This window comes from Manis pentadactyla, chromosome 14, assembly GCF_030020395.1.
Source record: "Manis pentadactyla isolate mManPen7 chromosome 14, mManPen7.hap1, whole genome shotgun sequence".
Lineage (NCBI taxonomy): Eukaryota > Metazoa > Chordata > Mammalia > Pholidota > Manidae > Manis > Manis pentadactyla.
This window is the reverse complement of record NC_080032.1, coordinates 9,408,354-9,431,824: the sequence shown is the minus strand read 5'-3', so window position 1 is coordinate 9,431,824 and position 23,471 is coordinate 9,408,354. Positions and strand designations below refer to the sequence as shown.

General features: G+C 54.1%; 1 protein-coding gene across 3 annotated transcripts in view; it reads right to left on the bottom strand.

Annotated features, from left to right (window-relative positions):
* The window catches only part of TTC28 (tetratricopeptide repeat domain 28), a 625,746-nt gene that overhangs the window by 32,913 nt on the left and 569,362 nt on the right, over positions 1-23,471 (bottom strand). For all 3 annotated transcript variants that reach the window (XM_036908924.2, XM_036908925.2, XM_036908926.2), the window contains one exon: positions 14,377-14,517. In XM_036908924.2, the coding sequence (XP_036764819.2) occupies positions 14,377-14,517 (141 nt within the window). The remainder of the gene's footprint in view (positions 1-14,376; positions 14,518-23,471) is intronic.

The following is a 23,471-nucleotide window of genomic DNA, read 5'->3' as shown; positions in this document are numbered from 1 at the left end:
CCCGGCGTCACCCCTTCACCTCCCTTTCCGGTATTTTTCACAGAACAGCGAGCACTGACAGAAACCGTGGGGTGAAGCGGCTGCACACAACAGCTTACATTTCTACGGAGTTTCTCTGCATCATGAACTGTCCCAAAGTGCCGTTCAAAAGATCTAATTACATCCTTGCGTGGGACAATTGCGTGCAGGCAAACGTGAGGACCATTAGAATCAGTGGCAGCTGCCAAGCTGATGGGAAGGACCGTGCCCTGAGGCCACGGATCTACGGGTGGGAGCCACGGACCAGACAAGGGGCGTGTTGGCCCCAATCTGGGCCTCAGGTCAGCCACTGGGTGCCCACCTGAGCCCCAGCACGGCTGAAGGCCCTGAGGCCCCAGCCCCATCAGGAGGGGATGCGGGGGCGGCTGACCAGACAGCGACTCCAGAGGGTCCACATGTGGCTGCGGGGTTCTGTTTCACTTTTTAATTTGTGATCCAATGTTTCCAGGCAAAGTTTTATTAGCACAGACGGCATTTTCAATCCCAAGGACTCCAGGTTTCACAGGACGGGAACATTCATTGGTTCATTCATTCATTCACTTAGAAAACGTTTCCTATGTGCCGGCTACTTGCCAGGAACTGTGGTCAGTCTGGGGACATACAGGGGACAAGCTGCACAGGTGAGCAGAAGAGACAGCAGGTGGGGGAACGCCCTTCTCCAGCGGTGAGACGGGGCTGCCCGGCCAGTGTGGTGATGCTCTCTGGGTGGCCACCGGTGGTCAGTGGCCCCCTCGCCTCAGTCTGCACAGTGCACAGGCGGCAGAGTCTGCTGTGCACTCATGGACTCGTACGGGAAGGGGTCTGACCACCCGAGCTGCACCCGGGGGCACAGGGCGCCCCTCACCGACACACACCCAGACTTGGCCAGCGCCCTGGGCTGGGAAGGTGGCTCCTTCATTGGTTCCCAGGGGAAAACGCAAGGTGCCTGTCCCTCCTGACCAGGCCGGATCCACACCCGTGTGAAGAGATGATATGAAAGATGCCTTTGTGTCTCCCAGGTGTGGCTTCTTCTCCCTGGCCCTCCCCAAGCCTTCTTGGTCTGCTCACCTATGTCCACTTGACCCTAAATTCCAGGGCTGTGCCAAGCCCAGTGGGGAGCACCCTAGGCTCCCGTCCCTGCTCCTGCAAGAGGAGAAAGCACAGAGGCGCTGGAGGGCCTGAGAGCCTCCTCATGTCCAGTCACCCAGAAAACATGTAAGTACAGCGTGTCTCTGCCATCAGAGCCAGTGAAGCACAGATAACCCTGGAGTGGCGCTCAGAGGTGCACTTGATTCCACAGAATAATCGCAAAGAGCAGCCCTCCCCTGAAGGAGACAGTACTGCACTGCTCCCCAGAGGAGTCGGCCTGGCGTGACACACAGTGTCCGTCCCAGCACCACATGTTCCTGCACACGGGCCCCTGTGTGTGCACGTTCTCGGCAGACGGGGGTCTCGGCCTCGAGCCAGCGTGGCCCAGGCCAGCACGGCGGGGCGGCAGCAGGACATGGTGCCTCTCCCTGCATACCTCTCGTTTCACTCTCTGGGTGGGGGCTCCTGCACTGTGGGCTTGTAGCCCCACTTGAGGCGCCTGAGTGTGATGAGTACCGCTGCTGGTATCCAGGGGCAGTGCCGTGTCCCCAGACAGGGCTGTGGCAGCAGGTTCTCATGGTGGCCGAGGGGTGCTCCACAAATCCCATGCGCCGAACTATAAAAGGAGACCCCAGCTCAAGAGCGTCCCATGAGCCCTCCTCTGGGGCACTAGGGGACCAGCCCTGTCCATCTGCCCAGGGGAGGTACGCGGTGCTCGGTCAGCTCATCCAAAGCACCCGCTTACTTCAAAACATTAGTCACATCAGAGGGCCTGCCTGGCCCCTCCCTGATGAGCAGGGTCCCTAGAGCACAGGACATCAGGCTGGGTGGGCCCTGGAGGAGGAGAGAGGAAAGGGTAATTCAGAGGAGGAAAATGTCTGCAGCGAGGGGGAGGGATGCAGTGGACAGACCTGCTGGGTGCAAATCCCAGCCTGGGGCAAGTCACTCAGGCCCTGGGCCTCACTCTCTGCCCACAGGCAAGGAGTGCCAGGGCTGCAGAGGATGGACGCAAAGCATGCAGAACCCACAAGCACCAGGGTCTTACCTGGTGGGTGAGCGAATGAGATAAAGGCCTGGGCAGGAGGGCGGGGAAGGGCTGGGCACTCCAGGGCACAAGTGTGGAGGCCACTATGCCTTCTGACTGGACCCCATGAAGTGCCAGAGGCAGGAAAGGGTTCTCACATCACTAACCCATTCCACATGCACTGTTGTCCCAATGTGCCAGGCATGTGGGGCCACAGGGGCCAGGCCACAGGTCCCTGCTCTGGGTCCTGAGAAGAGGGAATGGCTCCAGCAGTCTGAGAGCTGCTCAGGCAAAGGCGAGGGAAGGCTTCTGGGAGAGGACCATATGACATGGGCACGGGGGACAACCTGGAGTGAGCCTGCCTGTGGGCAAGACAGAGGGAGAATGCCGTGTGAAGCCAAGGGGACACGCTGGGGACATCCAGGACATGAGAAGCTGGACATCTGAACACCAGGCTTGCGGGAACAGGAAGTTCCTCCCTCTAGGCTAATTCCTTCTCAGGGACGATGAGAGGAAGGCCATGTGGTCTGAACCCTTCCCTGAGAACTTTCTCAAGGGGCTCCATGGCTGGGTTTCACAATGCAGCCATGATCAGGCCAGGTGACTCCCCACCCTCACCCCTGCCAGCTGCAGGTGACCCGGTTGGACGTCTCTGGCCAATCACAGCACCTGTTTACTCTGCAGAGCTTTCCTCTCTGGAAGGTTTATTCTGCAGAGGACACCCTCCCTGGACATCTCTATGTTTCCAGGCAGTCCAGGTTGTTCAAGAACAGGGTGTCCCAGGGCATGCAATTCCGCCCCTCTGCCTGTGGCACCTGACTTTTCCCCGTTCTTTTCCCCACTGTCAAGACCTCTCATCTGTACTTGGTGACGTCCATCCATGGATGCACATGTGCGCTGGCTCTCAGACTCCCACCTTGGTCCCTCTCAAGGCCTGGCAGATCATAGATGAACCATCTCTGCAGCAATAGCTCCTGGGCACTGACCCCAGCTGCCCAGCCTGAACCTGGACATGGTGTCTTGCACTGGGTAGGCAGGAAGCCCCTGGGACCACCCCTCTGATCTACGTTCCTAGTCAGTGGAGGGGCCCTAGACCTAGAGATATCCTTTTCAATGTAAAAACAAAAGCCCAGAAGATACTCAGTTTGTGGTTAGAAATACAAAAATTAACAGAAAAACAACCGGTCTGAAACTATAATTTGAGATCACAATAAACCCACTCAAGACATTTTTCCTGAGCAAGAGGCATTTGTTGGGAGCCACCCCCGAGCCCCAAGCCCCAAGGCAGTGGCCTTCCACACACTGGCAGCCCCGACAGCCACAGCAAGTGCTGAGCCCCACCGGAGGGCCTTCACGGACAACAGACCCAGGAGCAGAGAAGCCGGAGGGCAGGGACCAACCCCAGATCGACGGCAGGCCCCGCGCCCTCCTGAGGCACAGGCCTGGGAGAGTCGCAGGCAGGGACCCAGAGGCAGGACGTGGCTCTGCCCCACCAAGGTGGCCGACGCTTTCCTCACCTGGGCGACCGGCAGGGGCCACAGCCATCCCAGGCACCCCGCGGCCAACAAGCCCCCTTTCCCCTGCTGCTTCTGCTTCTACCACAACATTCACAGAGACCTATGACAGCTACTTGACCGGCGCGTGCTGGCCTAGGGACCTGCACAGAGATAACTCAATGAATCTACCCAGCCGGGCAGCCAGCTCCTTAGCCCTGGGCCTGGGACTCTTTACTGGCAGCGCGCTGGCCCCCCAGGCTGCCTCTGCGCCTCCTGGCTGTGAGACGGGCAAGGCACGCTGCTCTTCCATTCCCCTGTGCCTGCTTGTAAAATGAAGGGTGGCCTCAAGTCCTGGTAGTTTCTCCTAGGTTTAACGAATGAAATCTACTTGATGTGGGAAGCATCTAAATTGTGGTGGCTCCTGGACCCTCTGCTGACCGACAGGACACCCGCAGGCACCCGAAGCTCTGCAGCCCTCCCTGTGTGAGAGACAGGGTGTGAGTGTGGCTTCCAAGCGCCGCCATCCACCCAGGAGTGTGCGCACCCCACAGTCAGGATCTCGGAGTCAAGGCCCAACAGCGGTGGATCCCCCAGGGCTCTGAGGTCCTGGCCTCACCCGACAGGTGTGGCTGGGTGTGTGGACCATCTGCTCCCTGCTGTGCTCCTTGCAGGGACACCTGCCTCCTTCCTGGCACTGTCACAAGGGCCTGGCTCAGCCACTGCGCTGTGGAAGAGGGCCACAGGCTGGGGTGGGGTCCTCACCTCACGTGGCTATTACACTGCTCCGGTGTGGGGGGCCTTTCAGCCCGGCTGACTTCTCTCTGCCTCAGCAATCTGGACCGAAGACGGAAGATCAGTGCTTTGCACTCATCAGAACGGGGGCTCCGATGGGGTGGACACACTTCCCCCGCGGCGGGAGTGTGAGCCGCAGGAAGGGCTGCCCTTCGCATCTGGGCATCTGCCAGGCCTGTCCCACCCCATCGCTCTCAGGGCCTACGAGGTGGGGCTGCTCCTCCTTTACAGACAGGAATTGAGGCTCGGAGAGGGCAAGAGACTGCGCAGAGTGCCAGGCAGGGCAGGGGTCAGGCCTCCCACCTGGCCGGGAGGGGCTGGCCTTCGGGACACAGAGGGCAACCTGCCGGCCTGCACTCGCCTCCACGGCTGCCCTCCCTGCTGCTGGGTCCGCGAAGGAGGAGCGGACGGGCGCCCGGGGTCCACGGCCGCACCACCACGCAGCTCCAGCAGGTGGCGCTAGCTCGCTTTCCTCAGGGCCGGTCCCTTTACGCCGGGGACCCAGGGGGCGAAGTGACAGCCTAGCTCTCGGAGGACAGGATTTCCTCACACCACACCGTCTTTATTAGCTCATTCCTCAGATGATTTTTATTAATTTACTTCTGGTGAAACACTCGTTTCCCCCGCTGCACGTCCTGTCTGTGCGGTAGCGGGCAACGAAGGGGGCGGGGAGGCCGGCCGGCGAGCGCAGCCGCAGCGCTTTGGGATGATCTGTGAAGCGCCACTGACGAGCACAGAGGCATCGGGGTGTAGTTTATGTCTCTGGAATGATGACAAACACCAGGCGGCCCGGGCGGCGCTCGCTGCTCATGAATCTCCCTTCAGGGATGACGGGATCTATCCCCGGGCCGCGGGATTTATAACTGGGGGGCCTGCAGAGGGCCCCGTATGCTCGGCTCGCACACACTGGCGCTCCAGGATGTCTTGGGCAGGTGTGTGCCTGCCAGAGGTGGTCGAGCCAGTCCCAGGGGAGGCAGTGGGACCCCCGGGGGATGTGCGCTTGCCAGGGCAGCCCCAATGGCGGCACGGTCGCCCTGGCTTCCCCTCCAGCTCCAGCCACCGAGGGGAGCTGGGTCACCGCAGGCGGCAGGGGGGCAAGGCCTTCCCCTCCCCCACCGGGTCCTCAGGCTCTCCCATTCAGGGATGGAGAGCTAGTGGGCAGGGGGAGACAAGGGGGCGGGGCTGGACTCTGGCTCTGCGGGGCAGGGAAGAGGCCCCCGCCCAAGCCTGAAGGCTCCGGAGATGGCCTGAGCCCACCTGGCCCCGAGGTCCCGGTCCCCCCGTCTCTTCTGCCAGCACGGAGGCCCCAGCAACCCAGGGCTTGGTGCAGTTCTGAAGATCGGCTGGGGGCTGGAGCCCGGTAGGAATAGGCGGGCCGCGGCTTTCCCTGACGTGCACCTGCACCCGGGGGCAGGCAGCCCCGCGAGGGGCAGGCTCAGGCGGGCTGAACATGCCTCCCTGGTTGGGGGAGGGACAGAAGACCGAGGCAACGTGCAGGGGAGCAGCTGGGAAGGGTGGCATTTTCTGAAAATGCAAAGGGTCGTCCTGACTGAGAGGAACTGGCTCTGCCGGGCTTTGCTCCTCGAGGCACCGAGGGGAAACAGGCGCGCTCACTCCCTGAAGCACAGGGCCACCCAGGTGTCTGGCCTGGGGGGACGGCAGACACGTGTGAGCAGGGAGACATGGTCCTTGTCTCTGGTCCTTGTCTCCCGGAGCCCACAGGCAGAGCGAGGCGGAAGGAGCTGCTCCCCGGTGGCGCTGAGCTCACCCCTCAGTCCTGTACCTCCTCCTCTGCTCATGCACATTGCTGCCCACCTGCTCCGACATCTCTACCGCACCTTTCCACCTTCCAATGACCAGTTCAGGTGGCCCCCTGTCCACGCTCGGTGGCAGGGGTGAGCCAGGCTGCCCGTCCAGGTGGGGGGAGTCCCGCCTCTGCCCCTCACGAGCCCTGAGAGGCCCTGCACCTCTCGGTGGGGGTCCCCTGCCCCCCAGCAAGCAGTGCTCTGGGGACTGTCCCTGGCAGGCCGCAGGCCGAGCTCCTGCCCTCTTGGGATCTGCTGCCCGAAAAACCATTTGGTTCCTTCCTGCCTGCCCTCAGCCCTGACCAGGAGGCACCAAAACCCCTTTCGGGGCTCTGGACTCCAAGCTGCATCTTCTCAGGGACAGGAGTTCACCTGCAATTTGAACAAGTACAGGATTTTAAGGCACCAGTGGAAAAATTGGCAAACCCATTATACTCAAGTAGCCAGAGATGCCTCAATTCCATTCAAAAAAGGGACTCTGATACCATTCAGTGACTCTTTGCCATGAACATTCTCAATGAAGGGTTGTCTCCCTGGGAGATGAAGGCTGTCAAATGTGTGTTAAGTGCCTATTCAATAAGCTGTCAGCACTTGCTGTCTGCTCACCTCCCTAATTACCAAGGCCTGGCTCACTGGGTCTCATTCCCTTCCTGGCAGAAGAGCTGTGAGACTGGGTGGGCTCAGGCGGAGGTCCCTGATCTGCCAGGACGCCAGCTCCTCTCAAGCCCAGTGATGAGTTTGCAGCTGTGAGTGGCTTCTCCCCCCCGGGACTGCTGGGTTTGTGGGCAGGTTCACAGCCGAGGCCAAGGGCTGTGGTGCACACCTCTCCCAAGAGGGCCTGGGCCAGCCCTCCCGCGGGAGCCACAGCCTCTGCCCCCTCAGGCACTTTGCTGTGGCCATATCATATGCTCTTCGCTGTAATGTGCATGAGGCGCCCTGGCCAAGCCTGGAGATGGTGGCCTTGGGAAAACCTGATGCCCCTACGCCAGCCTTGCACAGGCTTTACCTGCTGACCTGACTCAGGGGCTGGCACAGACGGCCCAACCCAGGCAGGCAGGGGGGGACAGGCTTCTCATGTGCCCAGGGATGGGAAGAAGAAAAGGTGGCCCTGTGTGTGGTGGCCTGCCCAAATGATACATGTGCCATGATGCAAAAGAAACAAAACCCTTTCTAAAGGGCCTTAGAGCCACAGGCAATTTGTGGGTCCAAGCCTGCCTGCCCTTCTTCCCCAAACCAACCTATGGAGCCTTACTCACTGTCTCATAAAGAACCTCCAGAGCTGTATGGGCAGTGCTGCAGGCAGAAAGCACCACGTGAGGGGCCAGTGAGCTCCCTGCTGCCCAAGGAGCTCAAGCAAAGGCTGGGCGATCATTTGGCAGGGCTGACAGGTGGGTGGGGACCTGGGGGACCACAGCCCCTGGATTCTACTGCTGGCTCTGTCACTTACCAGCTGTGTGACCCCTGGCAAATAATTTAATCTTTCTGAGCCTCAGTGTCCTTATCTTTAAAAAGGGGTAATAACAGTACCCCTCACGGCCGCAGTAGGGTCTAGACAACACGGGCAGAGCACACAGCACAGTGCTGGGTCCTTGGCAGGTGATCGACACTGTCTCCACCACCACCATCTACTGTCATTGCCATCGCTGTTATTTACTGCCTGTCTCAATCCTGACCGATCTTCCTTCCTTCCCTCCTTCCATAAATGGGCAAGGATCTGTGCCCACTGAACACGAGGTGGCTTGGGGGCTATGGAGAGAAATCAGCTGTGATCCAGCCTTGAGCGAGGGTGCAGCCTAGGAGGTGAGAGATCAGGGATACGTGTAAAACACAAGGGGAAGTCCAGTGGCTCCTTGCCCAACAGATATAGGGCCAGGGGTCCCAGAGGAGAAAGCATTGCCAGTTGGGGCAACCCATGATGGGTTCGTGCAAGAGGCTGTTTGAGGCAGCATCCCAGGGGAAAGCCCTCTCAGCCATGCCCTGTGCCCCAGCCACGGCCCAGAGGTGGGAAAGGGTCCCTTCAGGTTAGGGGAGGCGGGAGGAGGGCAGGGCCAATGGGCGAGGACTCCGGTGCTGAGCTCTGCCACCCCCGCTTGTCTCCACCAGAAGCCCCTGGGGCCCTGGGGAAGAGCATGACATGACGCCGAGAACTGTGCTCCAGCCAGAGCAGGGACAGAGGAGACCAGCGGCCTTTCCAGAGGAGGTGGGAACAAAAGTAGCGTGGGTGACGGAGTCTCAGCCAGTGGGGGGCAAAGGTCAGCTCTGCACAGGTTGGGAGGCTGGGGCCAGCAACCTCCCTGACCTTATGAGCTTGCTCCTGGGATCACATTAAACGGCAATTTCAGGAGTGTGAGTCTCAAGGCACGGTCATGGCAACTGGGAACAGAGGGATGGAGACCAGAAATGTTACAGGGCTGCCAGGCAGGGCTTGGCAGTGAATTGCATTTGGGTCATGAGAGAGCTGTGGTGGAGGTGGCAGAGCGGCTAAGGGGTGGGATGCAGGAGGAGCAGGTGGGGGAGCTCAGGACCCGTTGGGGCAGCACTGGGGGTGAGCTTCAGACAAAGGGGGAGCAGTACTTTCCATGTGAAGCACCTGGGGACTTTATTAAAAGGTAGATTGTGAGTCAGTGGGTCTGGGCCAGGGCCAGGGCTGACAATGGCTGGCTGACCTCTGCTCTGGCTGCCAGAAAAACTCAGTCCAATCTGTGCCCATCTCCGGTGGTGTTTAATGGCACGTGTTTTGTATGTAAATTTCACTCCTCCTCTTCTACCTTAATTTTACCTCTATATTTTCTCATCTACTTATTAATTTTTTATACAATCTGGTGGCATTTGTATGTTTTGATAAATGATCTTAACTTCTGAAATAAGGAAGTAAAGAAACAAACAAATGGCAAAGAAAATACTATTTATAAATTAAATTTTGCCTTAACATATATTGGGAAGTTTGATACTTAGGGGCAACCTGTGGGGAATCCTTATGAATTTTGCATTAGCTTGTCGCTACCCAATAGACCTGATTTTAAAGTGACTGATCCAGACAGCAGATCTTCCTTCCACACCTGTGCCTCACTTCTACCGCGCTGCCTGGAGAGAAGTGGATGGTGGCAAGCATGGATGCCAGCACCCAAGGGATCTGCTGGCCGGATGGGTGCCTGGAGGCAGTATAGCGGACAGGCCGGGGCCCTGGGAGGGCGGGCTGGCTATGCCTACCGACTGACCCGACGCCAGGACCGGGGCTTCGGCCTGAGGCCTGCTGGCTGGGCCCACGTATGGAGCAGCTGCTGGCAGGGAAGGCCCCTGGCCAGAGTCCCACTGGGAGGCGGACCCGGTGGAGGGCCGGCCCAGGTCAGAGTTGGGGAGAATGGCCCGCCCGCTTGTTGGGGCCAACAGCACAGGATGGAGCCCTGGCCCAGAGCCAAGGAGCCCTGGCCGCAGTGCAGAGAGCGGGACTAGCAGGACCCCGGGCAGAAGCAGAAGGCGGACCCGGGGCTCAAGGCCAGCGCTGTGCCTCTGACATTCAAGTGGGTCACTTGGCGTTTGTCCAGTTTTTCTGGTGTTTGGTGGCCAGAGAGAGGTTGCAAGCTATCCAATCAGGTTTTGGGGTAGAGATTTGATTCAAAAAGTGGTGATGTGAATCCCCCAGAAAAGAGCCTCTGGTGCCAAAGAAACCTCAGATCCAGGTAGGGAGAGAAACTACTTCCTAGGTGGTAGGCCTTGTCTACTCATCATGACGCTATGGCGTCCTCACAACGACTCCAGCAGTAGGCAGCCTCATCCCCGTTTCCAGATGACAGAGTGGGAGACTTGGGGTCACCCACAACAAAAGACCAGGCTTCCAAACCAGGTCTGTCTGGCCCCAGAGCCCAGGACTTCTCCCCTCCACTGTGCTGTGCACCACAGCAGGGCACCCAGGCCGAGGAACACAGGGACAGACAGAGCGCCCACCTGCACAGGGCCTGTGAGTCTACAATGGACTCGCATAGCCCATGTCAAGGCAGCCATGCAGGCTGGTGTGATATGGATGTTCACAGGAACTACAACTGGATTTCCATATGGACGCGTGCACAACACGAATGCAGAGACAGACCGGCCAGCATGGTTTGCAGCTTACAGGCTGGGCTGACCTCGCGGGGACCGCTTTCTCTCTCTCCAGTCCCGGCTCTTCCCTGTGCCTTTAGGAATCCGGGGCAGCAGTGGTCCCAGCCTGGCCTGCAGCACACATGTCACCCGCTCCCGCCTGCACTACAGGCCAGGCGTTGGCTCCTGGATTTGGAGGGGGTGGGCTCCGTGACACTCCTGCCGCCCACTGCCAAGGCCTGACCCTCTGGTGTGGAGGGCAGAGGCAGGGAGGAGGGAGGTCAAGCGCTGCTGATGCCCCTCCACGGGGTTCCCGAGAGGGATGCGCAACAGGCACTCTGAGGGCCCTGCAGGAGCTGCCCCCTAACCCCCCAGTACAGGCAGCCCCATGGCTTTCCTGGAGCCTCCCAAACCTGCCCCAGGCAGCCCCCTGGGTGGAGAAGCAGCAAGTAGCTAAGCCATGGGCCCCACTGGGCACGGGCCTGCAGACCCACTGTGGTAGACCCCGCTCTCATGCAGCCCTCTCTTTAGGCTCTCCTGTCTCTGCCCTACAGGCACGGGAGGCTGGTCCTGTGGGATAGTGATGCCTCTCCCCTCTTCTTGAGGGACCCCCAATCTTTGTGAGTGCTCCCCTCAGAAGACCCCCGACCAGGCCAAAGAGTTTCACTTGCCAATTCCCCTGCCCTGCCCTCTTTTAGAGGTGGGGGTGTGTGTGACTGGTTGCTGGATGGAGGTTGCAGAGAACCAAGGGGAGGCCTCTGGCCCCATTGCAGCACCTCTCTTTAGAATGGGGACACCTGACATTTCTTTGTCCTCTGTTCTGGCTAGCCGTTAATCTCTGTGCAATAGGAAAGCCCTGCTCCACATCAGGACACAGCCATAAATGTGGGACAGGAAAGAGCTAGGACACACATTGCACCAGCGGCGGCGACACAAGTCAGAATACTTCTCCGGGCTACTGGTCCTAATTGATCCCGGATGGCACGCCTTCCATGCCAGGCTCCACCCTGGGGCCTAGAATCCAGGATGCAGTTGGAAGACTGTCCCATTCTTCCTCCTCTTTTCTGCAGCAAATGTGGTCTGCTAACTGCCCAGGTTCAGCCCCCCAACCCCCGACACACACACCCCTTCCTCACACAGCACGTGTGCACATACACGTGATTCGCACCCGCACCCTTACACATGCTCATGCACCCCGCAGCATAACCTGTGGAGCATTCCACAGGACGAGGGACAGAGGTCTCTGCGACAGCTGCTGCCCTGCCCCGCTGGGCCCGCACCAGGGTCAGGGTGCTAAACACGAGAAGAGGGCTTGTTTTCCTCACTAGTGGCACCTGCTCTGGTCTCAACATGCAGATGTGTTTTCAACCAAGCTGCACAGTCAAGAAGAAAGATAGTGGTTGTAGAAAACGTTAAGGCAGAACAAAGACCAAGTTCTGGAGTGGCAAGAGAGGAAACTCTGAAGTCAAGTCACCTGACGCGCCTCAGCGGCGGCCGTCCAGTAAACACCGCTGAGCAGAAGGGCCAGGGAACGCATGACCCCCCCGGGGGGAAGCCCAGGGAAGCGGGGCTGGGGCTGCTCCAGGGGGCACGACGCCTCCGCACGTGGCTGTTTCTGCCTCACCTCTGTGTGCTCCAGGGAACGAGCGCTTTGCAAGCCCTAGTGGGTATCAGAAGTCTGCAGAAAAGCCACTTCTTAGCTGTTCCTGTTCAATGACAAACCAGCTCACCTTCTAGCTGGGATTGCCAGACACGGAAGGGGCAGGGAGGGAAGCCTGGGACTCCAGGGCAGGGCGGGCAGCCCTCAAGGTGCAGGGGATGTGGGAAGGCCCAGGCTGGCAGGGCAGCTGGGAGGGGGGACCTGAAATCCAGCTTAGGCACCTGCTCCTGTGTGGGGCGTGTGTGCCCTCAGCTGGGACATGCGAGGCTGGAGTGACAGTTTTCTTGCTGACAAGGACTCCTTTGCCTCCGTGATCCCTCCCGTAGCTCTGCTCCCCATGGATGGAGGCTAGAGCCCCCTCCTCCGGGGCTCATCGGAAGTGGCAGAGAGGACCTGGCACGGCAGACTCTCCTGGGCCTCATGGGCTCGCTGCACCCAAGACGAGAGGACGCAGGCTGTTCCCCACCCAGTATGCCCTCGGGAGCCCCTGGAAGGTGCGGACTGGATGGATTTGCAGACTCTGCTGAGGGTGCTGCCTGCAGAGCAGCTGGGCAGCAAGGCCGGGGCCCCCACCGAGCCCCAGGGCTGGCCCAGTCCTCAGCCTACTGAGACCACATTGTTTCAATGAACCAACAAACTAATCCAGAGTATTGTGCTCACAGGACCTATCTCACTACTGCTTAAAAAGGCAAAAATTGTTTTCCTCAAATGAGCAACTCCATGATTCAAGATTCACACCAACTCCCACCAGCGATAAGCTAGGATCCCAGGTTTACCTGGATTAGCCCCTTTGCGTGAACACCACGATGCCTGAAGCCCGGTGGAAGGGCTCCTGATGGCTGGCAGGCCTGTGACCAGGCTGGCCGCAGGCACCCGATGGCCTTTCTTTGGAACCCTCTCATGTGAAGAACAAGAGGTGGGATGGGCAGAGGAAGGACGGGTGGGGCCACAGCCCCTGGGTGGCCAACACCTGCTGCACAGGTACATTCAAACCTCACCCCTTCCAAAGTTTCTCCACTCATGTCACTTTAAGATTTCAAGTTCAGCGCTGAACTTCCCACTTTACTCAGAACAAGAGAAAGCCACCATGTGTCTGTCGCCTCCTATGCATCAGGGAGCCTGTCAGTGTGTTATAAAATGTTAGCTCCTTCAGTTCACATGTTAAGGGAACCCTGCACATAGGCAGCTCATCCCCATTGCAGCAATAACGAAACAGGGTGGCAGTGGTGATGCCCACAGCTGGCAAGTGGCAAAGCCGGACCCGAGTCCCGAGCTCCTTGCACACTTCATGTTAGCACCATGGCAGAATCTAGCATCACCCACTTCTTAGGCTGGGATGCTGGCAGAGGACTTGAGCCCAGGTGAGATCCGAGACATCTCACACCTGACTGTGTCCCCGCATGAAACTAAAGCCTTGAGAGACACGCAGGGGAGGAGGAGGGAATCAGGGTGCACCAGCTTCCGGTTCTGGCCTCCTTTCAACCAGGCTGCCAGTTCCTACATTCCCAGCCCTCAGCTCCTGCTCTGAATGGCTCACCCCCGGGAAAGCAAACACACGCTTGTTGCCCTGACAGCATAATAATGAGAGGAAACGGGGCCTGGAGGAGGAAGAGACGGGCACGCCATGCCCACGCAGCCTGCCCACAGAGCCCAGCCGCCTCCCTCCCGCACGCCCGGCTCACCCTGCTGCCCTTTCAATTCAGCACCACGCAGAGACCTGAGAAAGCCAAGGATGTCTTTCTGGAAAGGTCTGTCCAGATGCGACTCCCAGGTTGAAGGCTAATGACGGTGGGACAAGTGCCCCTCAGTCCCACCCACCTCCCGTTTACCCAGGAGCAGCTTGCCATCTCCTACCCTTGAGAAAAAGGTGCGGAGGCATGCTGGTTGGCGAGTTCCACCCCGGTTCACCTTAAAGCCCCCAAGGCCTATTTGGCCCAGTAGTAGGGAGATGGGGTCTCAGGGCTGACGCGTGGGCCCGGATCTGGGTGAGTTCTCCACCCAGCAATGCTGGCATCCCCTCTCTCCCCAGCCTCCCCTTAATCTCAGGTGCCTGGCCCAGGAGCTACCAGCAGAAGCTGGCACACAGTACGTGAAGCTACCCTATCTGGTTTCTGCCTGGTGTTGGGGAAGTCGACTCTGAGGCTATGTGGTGAAGGGGATGGCCATGCCCTGGGCCTCCCATCCCAGCCAACTGCAGATTGTCACATCAAGCCTGTCACTGTTTTCTCACTTGACTCAGAGGTGCACTGTGACACTGAGGCCCTGGTGAGCATGGACAGTGTCACGCTCGCTTGTGTAAATGCACAACATGGGCCAGGAGCCCAAGCAGCTGAAAGGCGCATCAGCCAAAACACCTTATCCATGCTCAGGGCACCCTGCCCCACAGCTGGGCCCGGGAGACGGAGCCCACCGCACCTGTTGAAGAGGTTATTGCGGCGGACCATCCGCAGAAAGCCAGTGGGGTCAGTGACCGAGTTGAGCTTGTTGTTCATCTCCTCCAACTGCTGGTCCATGATGTCTCCGGCTTCACTCTCAGTCTCGCTGCTGGCGCAGGCCCTGCAGGAAGAGTGGCAGAGTCGCCGTTCAGAGAGGAGGTCTGCCCTGCAGTCCCGCACCATCCCGATGCCCAACAAACCTGGGCCCCGGACGGCCCTGAGCCGGCGCCAGCCGGGGCCCCCCCAACGTCCCCATGGCCCTCCTCTCACGCTGCTGGCCGCTCTTGGCTGCTGCCCCCTGGGCTGTGAGCCGCCCCAGGAGGTGCTGCACCTGAACGGGTATCCGACTCCCCGTGTTGGGCATATGCTGACACACATCGGCTGTCGAGCTGTGTGCTAAGGGAGCCGCTGTCTGCTGGGTCTGTGGTGGGCTGACTGTGCGCTCTTCTCAGAGCAGGTTCCAGTCTATTCCATTCCAAAAGCAGGAACAAAGCACCTAATATGTGCCAGGCACTATGCTGGGCCTGTGGGGACTCACAGCCTGAAAAGGCAATTTTCAGGGAAGGAGACATACACACACAGTGGCTGCCATGCCAGGCAGAGTGGGCACTGCTTGAAGCATAGGCTTGAGAAACGTTGCTGATTGGGGCCCATTTTCAAAGCTCAGCATGAGGATGTTACAATTTTTGAATTAATAAATTCTTATTTCCCCTATGACGGACTGTAATAGAACATCTCACAATGGTTTTTAAATATATAGAAATACTCAGGAGTGCCTTGATTCATCAGCATGATTAAAACGATACTTATTAAATGCAAAAGCCTTGCACTGTGGCCCTGTGAGATCAAGACAGACAAGACTGAGCAGACATGTCTGAGGGGTCCCTGTCCTCACCACCCCTCACAGCCCGCTGAGGCTGGCAAATGCAGATTTCCATGCCAAGGCCCTGCCTGCCTTCGGCGTGATGATTACCCTGAATTACGGAAATGAGTGACATCTAGTCCACAGATACCTCTCAGCCCATAGGACAACTTCCTTGGGATTCCTGCCGACTGGGTGCCAGTGGGAAGAGTGGATAGTGCCAGGCATCACAGGCAGGAGGCGAATCACTGTGCACATGCCTCTCCTCTCACGTTGGACAGTAGGATCTGGAAGAGGACCCCAGTCCACGGAGATCTGGGGTTACGGTAAACATAACCTCCTCCAAATGGCAGGCTGTCAAGCCTGTGACATCAGGATTCCGCAACAGCAGAGGGTCGTGAGCCCCTCATGGGGTTGTTGCGGAGCAGTGAGGCAGCAGGCAATGTGTCTAATAAACCTGGGTGCTCCCTGTGGACGTGGAGTGGGGTGACGGTAAACTTGATGTGTCAGTTTGACTGGGCCCCGGGTGCTCAGACATTTGGTCAAACATTGTTCTGGGTGTGTCTGTGAGGGTGTTTCTGGGTAAGATAAACATTTGAATCTACACACGGAGGAAAGCAAACTGCACTCCTGGATGTGGGTGGGCCCCGTCCAATCCACTGGGCGCCTGAATAGAACAAAAATCTGCAGTAAGAGAGAATTCCATCTCTACCTGCCTGTCTTCAAGCTAGGACATCAGTCTCCTGCCTTCCGACCTGGCCTCAGCCTGGAACATGTACCATCAGCTCTCCTAGGCCTCCGGCTTGCCGACTGCAGATCTTTGGACTCCTCAGCCTCCGTAACCATGCAAGCCAATGCCTTATAATAAGACTGTGTGTGCGCACATGTGTGTGTCTGTCCTGTTCGTTCTGTTTCTCTGGAGAACCCTGACTAGCTAACCTGGTAATTAGGCACCAGAGTCCCAACTCAGCGATGCTCCTTGCAAAAGGTCATGCAAAGGCCCCGTCACTGGAAAATGTTCCCAAGAACTGCAGCCCTAGAGGGTGTCCTGAGTGGAGGAGTCTTCAGGGACAAAACAGAAGTATGATTTCTGGGTCAGCTGTTCATCTTCAGGCCCAGAAGCACATTGATGGCTGGTAAAGGCCATCAGCCTGGTTTTCTTCCTAGCTAGCCTGCATAATCTGAAGATGGCCCTTCAAACTGAGTGCAGGCCGAGCATGCAGTAGGCATGCAACAAGGAATTGCTGAATAAATAACTTATGCTGGAGAACATTTATGCTATGCAAAGTATTTTTACACAGATTTATTTTTCTCTGTATGACAGCCCTGTGAGGTAGCTCTTATCATCTCCATCTGATTTATGGGGAGGCAGGTTTAGAGGAGCCGAGGAGCTCGGCCACAGAGCACTAAGTGGAAGAGCCAGGACTGAGCCCAGCAATGGGTCTTTGGCACTGACTCCCCTCTTGTAAGGCTCTAAGCTCCTCACGTTTTTCAAATCTCTCTCTGCTGGGGTTTGACTAGGGGAGGGACTGGGTGCATCCAGGCAGCAAGAGGAACCAGGAAACTGTGAGCACCTCAGCACGTCACCACGGCTTCTGTCCTGCCGGGGAGCAGGGAATGGGGTTTTATTCTTCTCGCTGCCTCATGGGCATCAGCTGAACAGGCGAGCAGCTGAAGACTTGAAGTGCTCCCTTGGGGGCTGGGGGCCCTTCACAGAGACCCCGGTAAATATCACTCAACAAGCGCCTCTACCCAGGGACACATTTATCATCCGAATGCAATTGCCTGCTTGGAGGTGAGAAATCTGCTTGTCATTCAGCGCTTTGCAAAGGAGAGAAGAATTGGCTGGAATCACATCACCTCTGGTATCTCGCAGTTCCACTCCTGTGTCAGCGGCAGACAGAGCCCTGAGAATCTCATGCTTAATGCGGTTGTTTCCTATTTTCTGACCCTTCAAAGTATTAACACTGAAGGGAAAAATAGGTGATGTCACAGACACGGGAGTCTCCCACTTACAAAACAAGCCTCATCTGTACTCAGGAGGGGTCCCAAAAGGGTCCCAGAGGACCTTGCCTCTGCTGGTCCTCCGATCACAGTCACCAACCCCTCAGCCTTCTGAGAGGCTTCCTAGAGACGGCACATCGCCGGGTCTGACCCCATTCACCTGGACTCAGCCATGCTCACTGAGCAGGGCCTGTGTGCAGGAACCACGGAAGCTGAACTTTACACCTGCGTACGAGGTGCGCACAATCCAGCGTGGCTAGTGACTACTGGCTGAGATGGATGAAGAGGACATCAGCCTTTAACCAAGATGAGAGACCTTTCTTGGAATTAGCTGCATCTGAGAGGCATTTTGAAGGCTACGACGTTGACCGGTAGAGATTTGGGGAGAGTGCTCCCAGGCAGATGGAATGGGTGAGCAAAGGAATGGAGGCAAGATAGCGTGGGGGCTCTTCGGGGTAAGAGAATAACCCGTTTGAGCTGAAACAGAGGGTACGCGAGTGGGAGAAAAGTAGGAGATCACGGTGCAGGGCCTTGAACTTGGAAGGCAATTGAGAACTGTCCGTCTAGGCCTCGGAATAAAGAAAGGATGACAGGCTCAGGGCTGCTTTCTGGAAGACAGTCTGCAGGCCCACAGTGTAGAATGCTGATTACACGGGGAGGGGGAGAACAGCTGGTGGCTATTACCAGTACCTGCCCAGGAGCAGCCCTGAGAGCCCAGGGTCATGCTCAGGGAAGCCGACTGGAAGCCCGTGCTCGGGGGTTACTGCTGTGTCAATACATTAACATGCCTGGTCTCAACGGGCCAGGAGACGCAAGCGTTCCACAAGCTCTTGGTCTCTTAAATCTGGGTAGCGGCTTCCTTTTCTGCCCCAAGCTCCCATCCCCTATATCCTCCACAAACAGACTAGCCTGGCTAAACCCCACCTTTCTGATTGCTCCCCAGTTTTTGCTTTCTATGGTCACCAACAGTGGTCCAGTGGTGGGGCCAGCTAGTCCATTAGTCGAGACGTGTGAACTAGGGTGACAAGGCTGAGAATGGAATGTGGGAACTGACAGGAGAAATGTTACCAACACTCCTTTCTCAGCACTGGCAGAACCGGTAGACAGAAAATCAACAACAACACAGAAGGACTGAACCATGCCATCAATCAACTGACTAAAATGGACATTTACAGAACACTCTGCCCAACAACAGTGAATATATACTGTCAAATGCATACAGAACATTCCCGAAGACATGCCATACCCTGGGTTGTAAAGCAAACCTTGGCACATTTAAAATAAATGAAATCATGCAAAATGTCCTCTGACTACTATAGAATTTGATTTGAAAGTAAAAAAGAAAGATAACATGAAAATCTCCAAACCCTTGGAAACTAAATAACACTCTTCTGAATAACTGTCAAAGAAGAAGTCTTAAGGGAAATTAGGAAAATATTTTGAACAGAACAAAAGTGTAAATACAATATAAAGTTTGTGGGATGTAGATAAAGCCTTAGATATTTAAATGCTTATGTTAGAAAAGAAAAAATGGTCTGATATTAATAATCTGAGCTTCTACTTTAAGAAACTAGAAAAAAACATCAGAGCAAAATAAACCAAAACAAGCAGAGGAAAATATAAATAATAGAGAGAAATCAATGAAATTGAAAAGAGTAGAACAGCATCCTTTTTAAAACAATCAATGAAAAAAAAAGTGGTTCTCTGGGGAAAAAAATTTTTTTTAATTGACAAGCCTCTAGACAGGCCAACCAAGAATAAAGGAGAGAAGGCAAAATCACCAACATAGGGAATTAAGAGGAAACATAATGACTGATACCACAGAAATGAAAAGGATAATAAGGGAACACTACAAACAACTTATACACACGGATTCAACAGCTTAGATGAAATGGACCAATTACTCACAAAACACAAACCACTAAAAGTCATTCAAAATGAAATAGACAACCTGAATAGTCCTATAACTATTAAAGTTCAAACTACTGTAGTTCAACTATTATAGTTGAAAGCCATCCAAAATAGAAATCTCCAGGTCTAGATGGTTTCAATGGCAATTCTACCAAACAATTAAAGACAAAATAATACTAATTCTACACAAACTCTTCCAAGAACTAGAAGAAAGAATACTTCCCAAAACTTATTTTATGATGCCTATTACACGCTGATGCCAAAAGCAGACAAAGATAGCATGAGGGGGGGAAGAGCTCTACAGACCAATATTTCACATATGAAATGAAAATAGACATAAAAATCATTAAAAAATTACCCACTAGAATTCAGCAACATATAAAAAAATAATACACCATAGTCAAAGGCAGGAAGGGTTATTCCAGGAATGTAAGGATTGCTCGGTGTTCGAAAGATCATCAGTATAATCCAGCACATTAAAAGACTAAAGAAAAAGATACATGTTTACATCAATTGATGCAGGAAAGCATTTGACAAAATCCAGCACCAACTCATGACAAAAACTTGCAAACTAGGAATATAAAAGAAAACTTCATCAACCTCATAAAGAGTAGCTACAAGTCTACAGCTAATATACTTAATGACGAAAGGCTGAATGCTTACCTTGGGAACAAGGTAAGTATGTCAGCTCACATCACTCATACTCAGTACAGTACTGGAGGTCTCCGCCAGTGCCAAACTGAAGAGAAAGAAAGAAAAGGCCTACAGATTGGAAAGGAAGAGAAACCATCTATTCAAAGAAGACACGATTGTGTGTAGAAAACACAAAGAAATATCCAAAAAAACTCCTAAAACCACTGAGTTTCACAAGGTTGCAGGATACAAAATCAATACACAAAAAGTCACCATTTTTATATACTAGCAACAAACAATTGCAAACTGAAATTTTAAAAATGATCCCATTTATAACAGCTCCAAAAATGAAATACTTAGGTATAAACCTAACAAAATACATACAGGATCTATATGCTATACATTACAAAATACTGATTAAAATCAAAGATCTACATGGAAAGACATACCATGTTCACGGGTGTTAAGACTCAATGTAATAAAGATAGCAGTTGATCCATAAGTCTAACAAAATGCCAATAAAAAAATCTCAAGCATTTTTGTGCTATAGAAAAGTTTATTTTAAAAATTTATATGAAAAAGCAGATGACCTAGAGCAGGTAAAACAATTTTGAAGAAGTAGAACATTGTAGGAATGACCCTGCCAGACCAATCGTAAGGCTACAGTAACAAAGCTAGTATGGTATTTGTAAAAGGATAGACATACGGATCAATGGAACCAAATGGAGTTCAGAAATAGACCTGCCTGCATATGCCCAATCAACGTGTGACAAAGGTACAAGGCAGTTTTATAGAGGAAGTGTAGTCTTTTCAGTAAATGGCTTAGGAACAATTGGACATCCACATGCAAAAAAATTAACCTTATAAAATGAACTCCTGACTAAACCTTACACCTTACACAAAAATTAACCCAAAATGAATCACAGATCTGAACATACAAACTTTAAACTGTAAAATTTGTAGGAGAAAACACAGGAGAGAATTTTTGTGACTGGGGTTAGTGGCAGATTTTGTAGACATTTCACCAAAAGCATGATCCATAAAGAAATAATTGATACAATTAATATCATAAATATTAAAAATTTGTCTGTGAAAGACACTGTTGAGAGAAGAAAAACACAAGCTAAAGACTGAGAGAAAAACATTTGTAAACCACTTATCTGTCAAAAGACTTGTATCCAGAATAAAGAACTTTCAAAAACTCAACAGGAAACCATACAACTCAATTTTTAAAATGGGCAAAAGACTTGAAGTCACTTCACCAAAGCGAATATAAGGATGGCAAATAAGCACATGAAGAAATGTTCAATGTTATTAGCCATTAGAAAAATGCAAATTAAAACCATGATAGGATACCACTACACATCTATTTGGCTTAAATTTTCAAATATTGACAATATCGGGTGCTTAGTGAGACAGATCAGCTGGAACCCTCATATACTGCTGGTGGGGATGCAAAATGGTATAGTCATTCTGGAAAATACTTTGCAGTATCTTATAAAGTGAAATACATATTAATGTAGGAACCAGCAATCCCACTCCTGAGGAAATGAATTCATTTCCCATCCTTACCCTAGAGAAATGAAAACTTATGTTACAAAAAAACCTGCCAATGAATGTTTATAGTGGTTCTAGCCATTGCCCAAAACTGGAACCAACCTAAAGCTCATGCAGTGAGAGAATGGATAAGCACACTGTGGTACATCCATACAACAGAAGACTCAGTAATAGAGGAATGAACTCCTGACACAGTCAACAGCTTGGAAGACTCAAAACCTTTAGACTAAGTGAAAGAAGACAGAGTAAAAGCTATGTACTATATAATTCTACTTATATGACACTTTCCAAAAGAAAGGGCTTAGAGTGCCAGACGACTGGCCAGTGGTCACCAGGGGCTTGGGGCAGGTGGAGGTATAGGACATGACTATAAAAAGGTGCAGTTATTTGGGGGTGATGGAGCTGTTCTGTATCCTATGCATGCAGTCACACAAATCTATGTCTTAAAATTCATAGAACTGTACACCAAAATAATACATTTTATTGTGTGCCAGTTGTCTACATATTGCCTCTGCACCAAATTCATCCTTCATTGCTTGCTCTGAAATAATGGATCATGACCCTTTAAATACGTTTCCTTAGACAGCTGGCTTTTGAGCTTTGTCAGTAGCGAGCCCAGGAGAGACAGGCAGGAGGAAGGGCATTTGTGTCCCTGGCGCTGGCTCAGCAGGCTCCCGAAGCACGTCCGGTTTCCCCAGGACCTGGTTTCTGGTGCATGGGCAGCTTCCCCAGCCCCCAGCTCCTGCAGCCTGGGTGGTCTCTCCATAGCCCCACTTGCTTTTGTAGTGCACAGCGGCCAGCAGCCCCCGTGGCCATCACTTCCCCTGGGAATCCGCCCTAGGAAGGTTCTGCAGTGGAATGAGACATCTTGTGAATAGCTTTCCTTAGTACCCTAGAGAGCATATTTCCACGAATTCTAAGGCTGAATTTCCAGTAAGTTCCACCATTGTGGTACCATGGCAATGTCTCTGCTACTGAGCGAGCCACAGCAGTACCTTCTCCAGAAAGGTCCATGACCTCAGCCCTCGGCGACACTGGGGACCTTTTCCTTGGGGACTCTACCTCAGTCCTGAGGGGTAGTGACTGTCCTTACATCTGCTCTTCCCGTATTCTTTACAGTATGTTTACTAGTCAATCCCTTTTCACTCTAATCTCCATTATAGAAGCAATTCTGCATCTTAAACTATCCCTGTTCAAATTACTGTGCTTCTTGCTCCTCCTTTGATCCCAACACATACTCTGCATTAATTTAAAAAAATTAATCCTGTTATTATCAAATCCTAAGAGAGACTCAGAAAAGTAAGATCAACCTCAGTGCCCCTCAAGCATCATCCATCAGGCTGACCAACCCTCAGGGAGATGCGTTGAGTGGCCAGTGTGTGCCAGGCCCTTAGTCAGTCTGGAGTTACTCCAAATGAAGACAAGCCTCTGCCCTTGAGAAGCTCAGAGAAGGTGCCAGATGGGCACACTAATCCCACCAACACAGACACACACAATTACAACAGTGGTGTATGTATGTGCACAGAGAGAGACCAAGTGAACAGTAAGAGGGGGATGGAGAGAGAGTGAGCAAGACAGAGACAGAGAGAGAGACAGGCTGAAGGTGAGGATGTGCGTGAATAAGCAGCCAGTGGTTTGCAGAGAGGGCCCCTGGACTCATGGCCCGACTCCGGCCACTCCTCTGATGGCCACGACCTGAAACAAAAGGCCAGCACAGGAGTGCTGGCTCTGTGTAGCAGTCTCAGTTCAGCAAAGGCGAGACCAGACGGGATGTAAGCCAGGTGGCCAAGTGGGAGGAGGGCAGGTGGAGGGCACCCCTGACCCACTCGGTTGCCAGGCAACGGCAAGCTGGGGATGTACCAAGCGCCTCTCTTCTCACCCCATTCTACTCTATTCCAGCCTGCTGACACAGCGCTGGACCCCTGGCCTGCCTACCTGTCTTGCAGCCTGGCCTGACCATCACACTGTCTCCCCTTCCCTGTGGCTCTCAAGGCCTAAGGATTCTGGCTCAGACGTGGCTGCTCGGTTCTTCCTACTCCTGGGCCCTGGAGGGAGGCAGAGGCCTCTGTTCTTGCTCCAGGCCCCTGACTTGGCACTTACGCACCAGG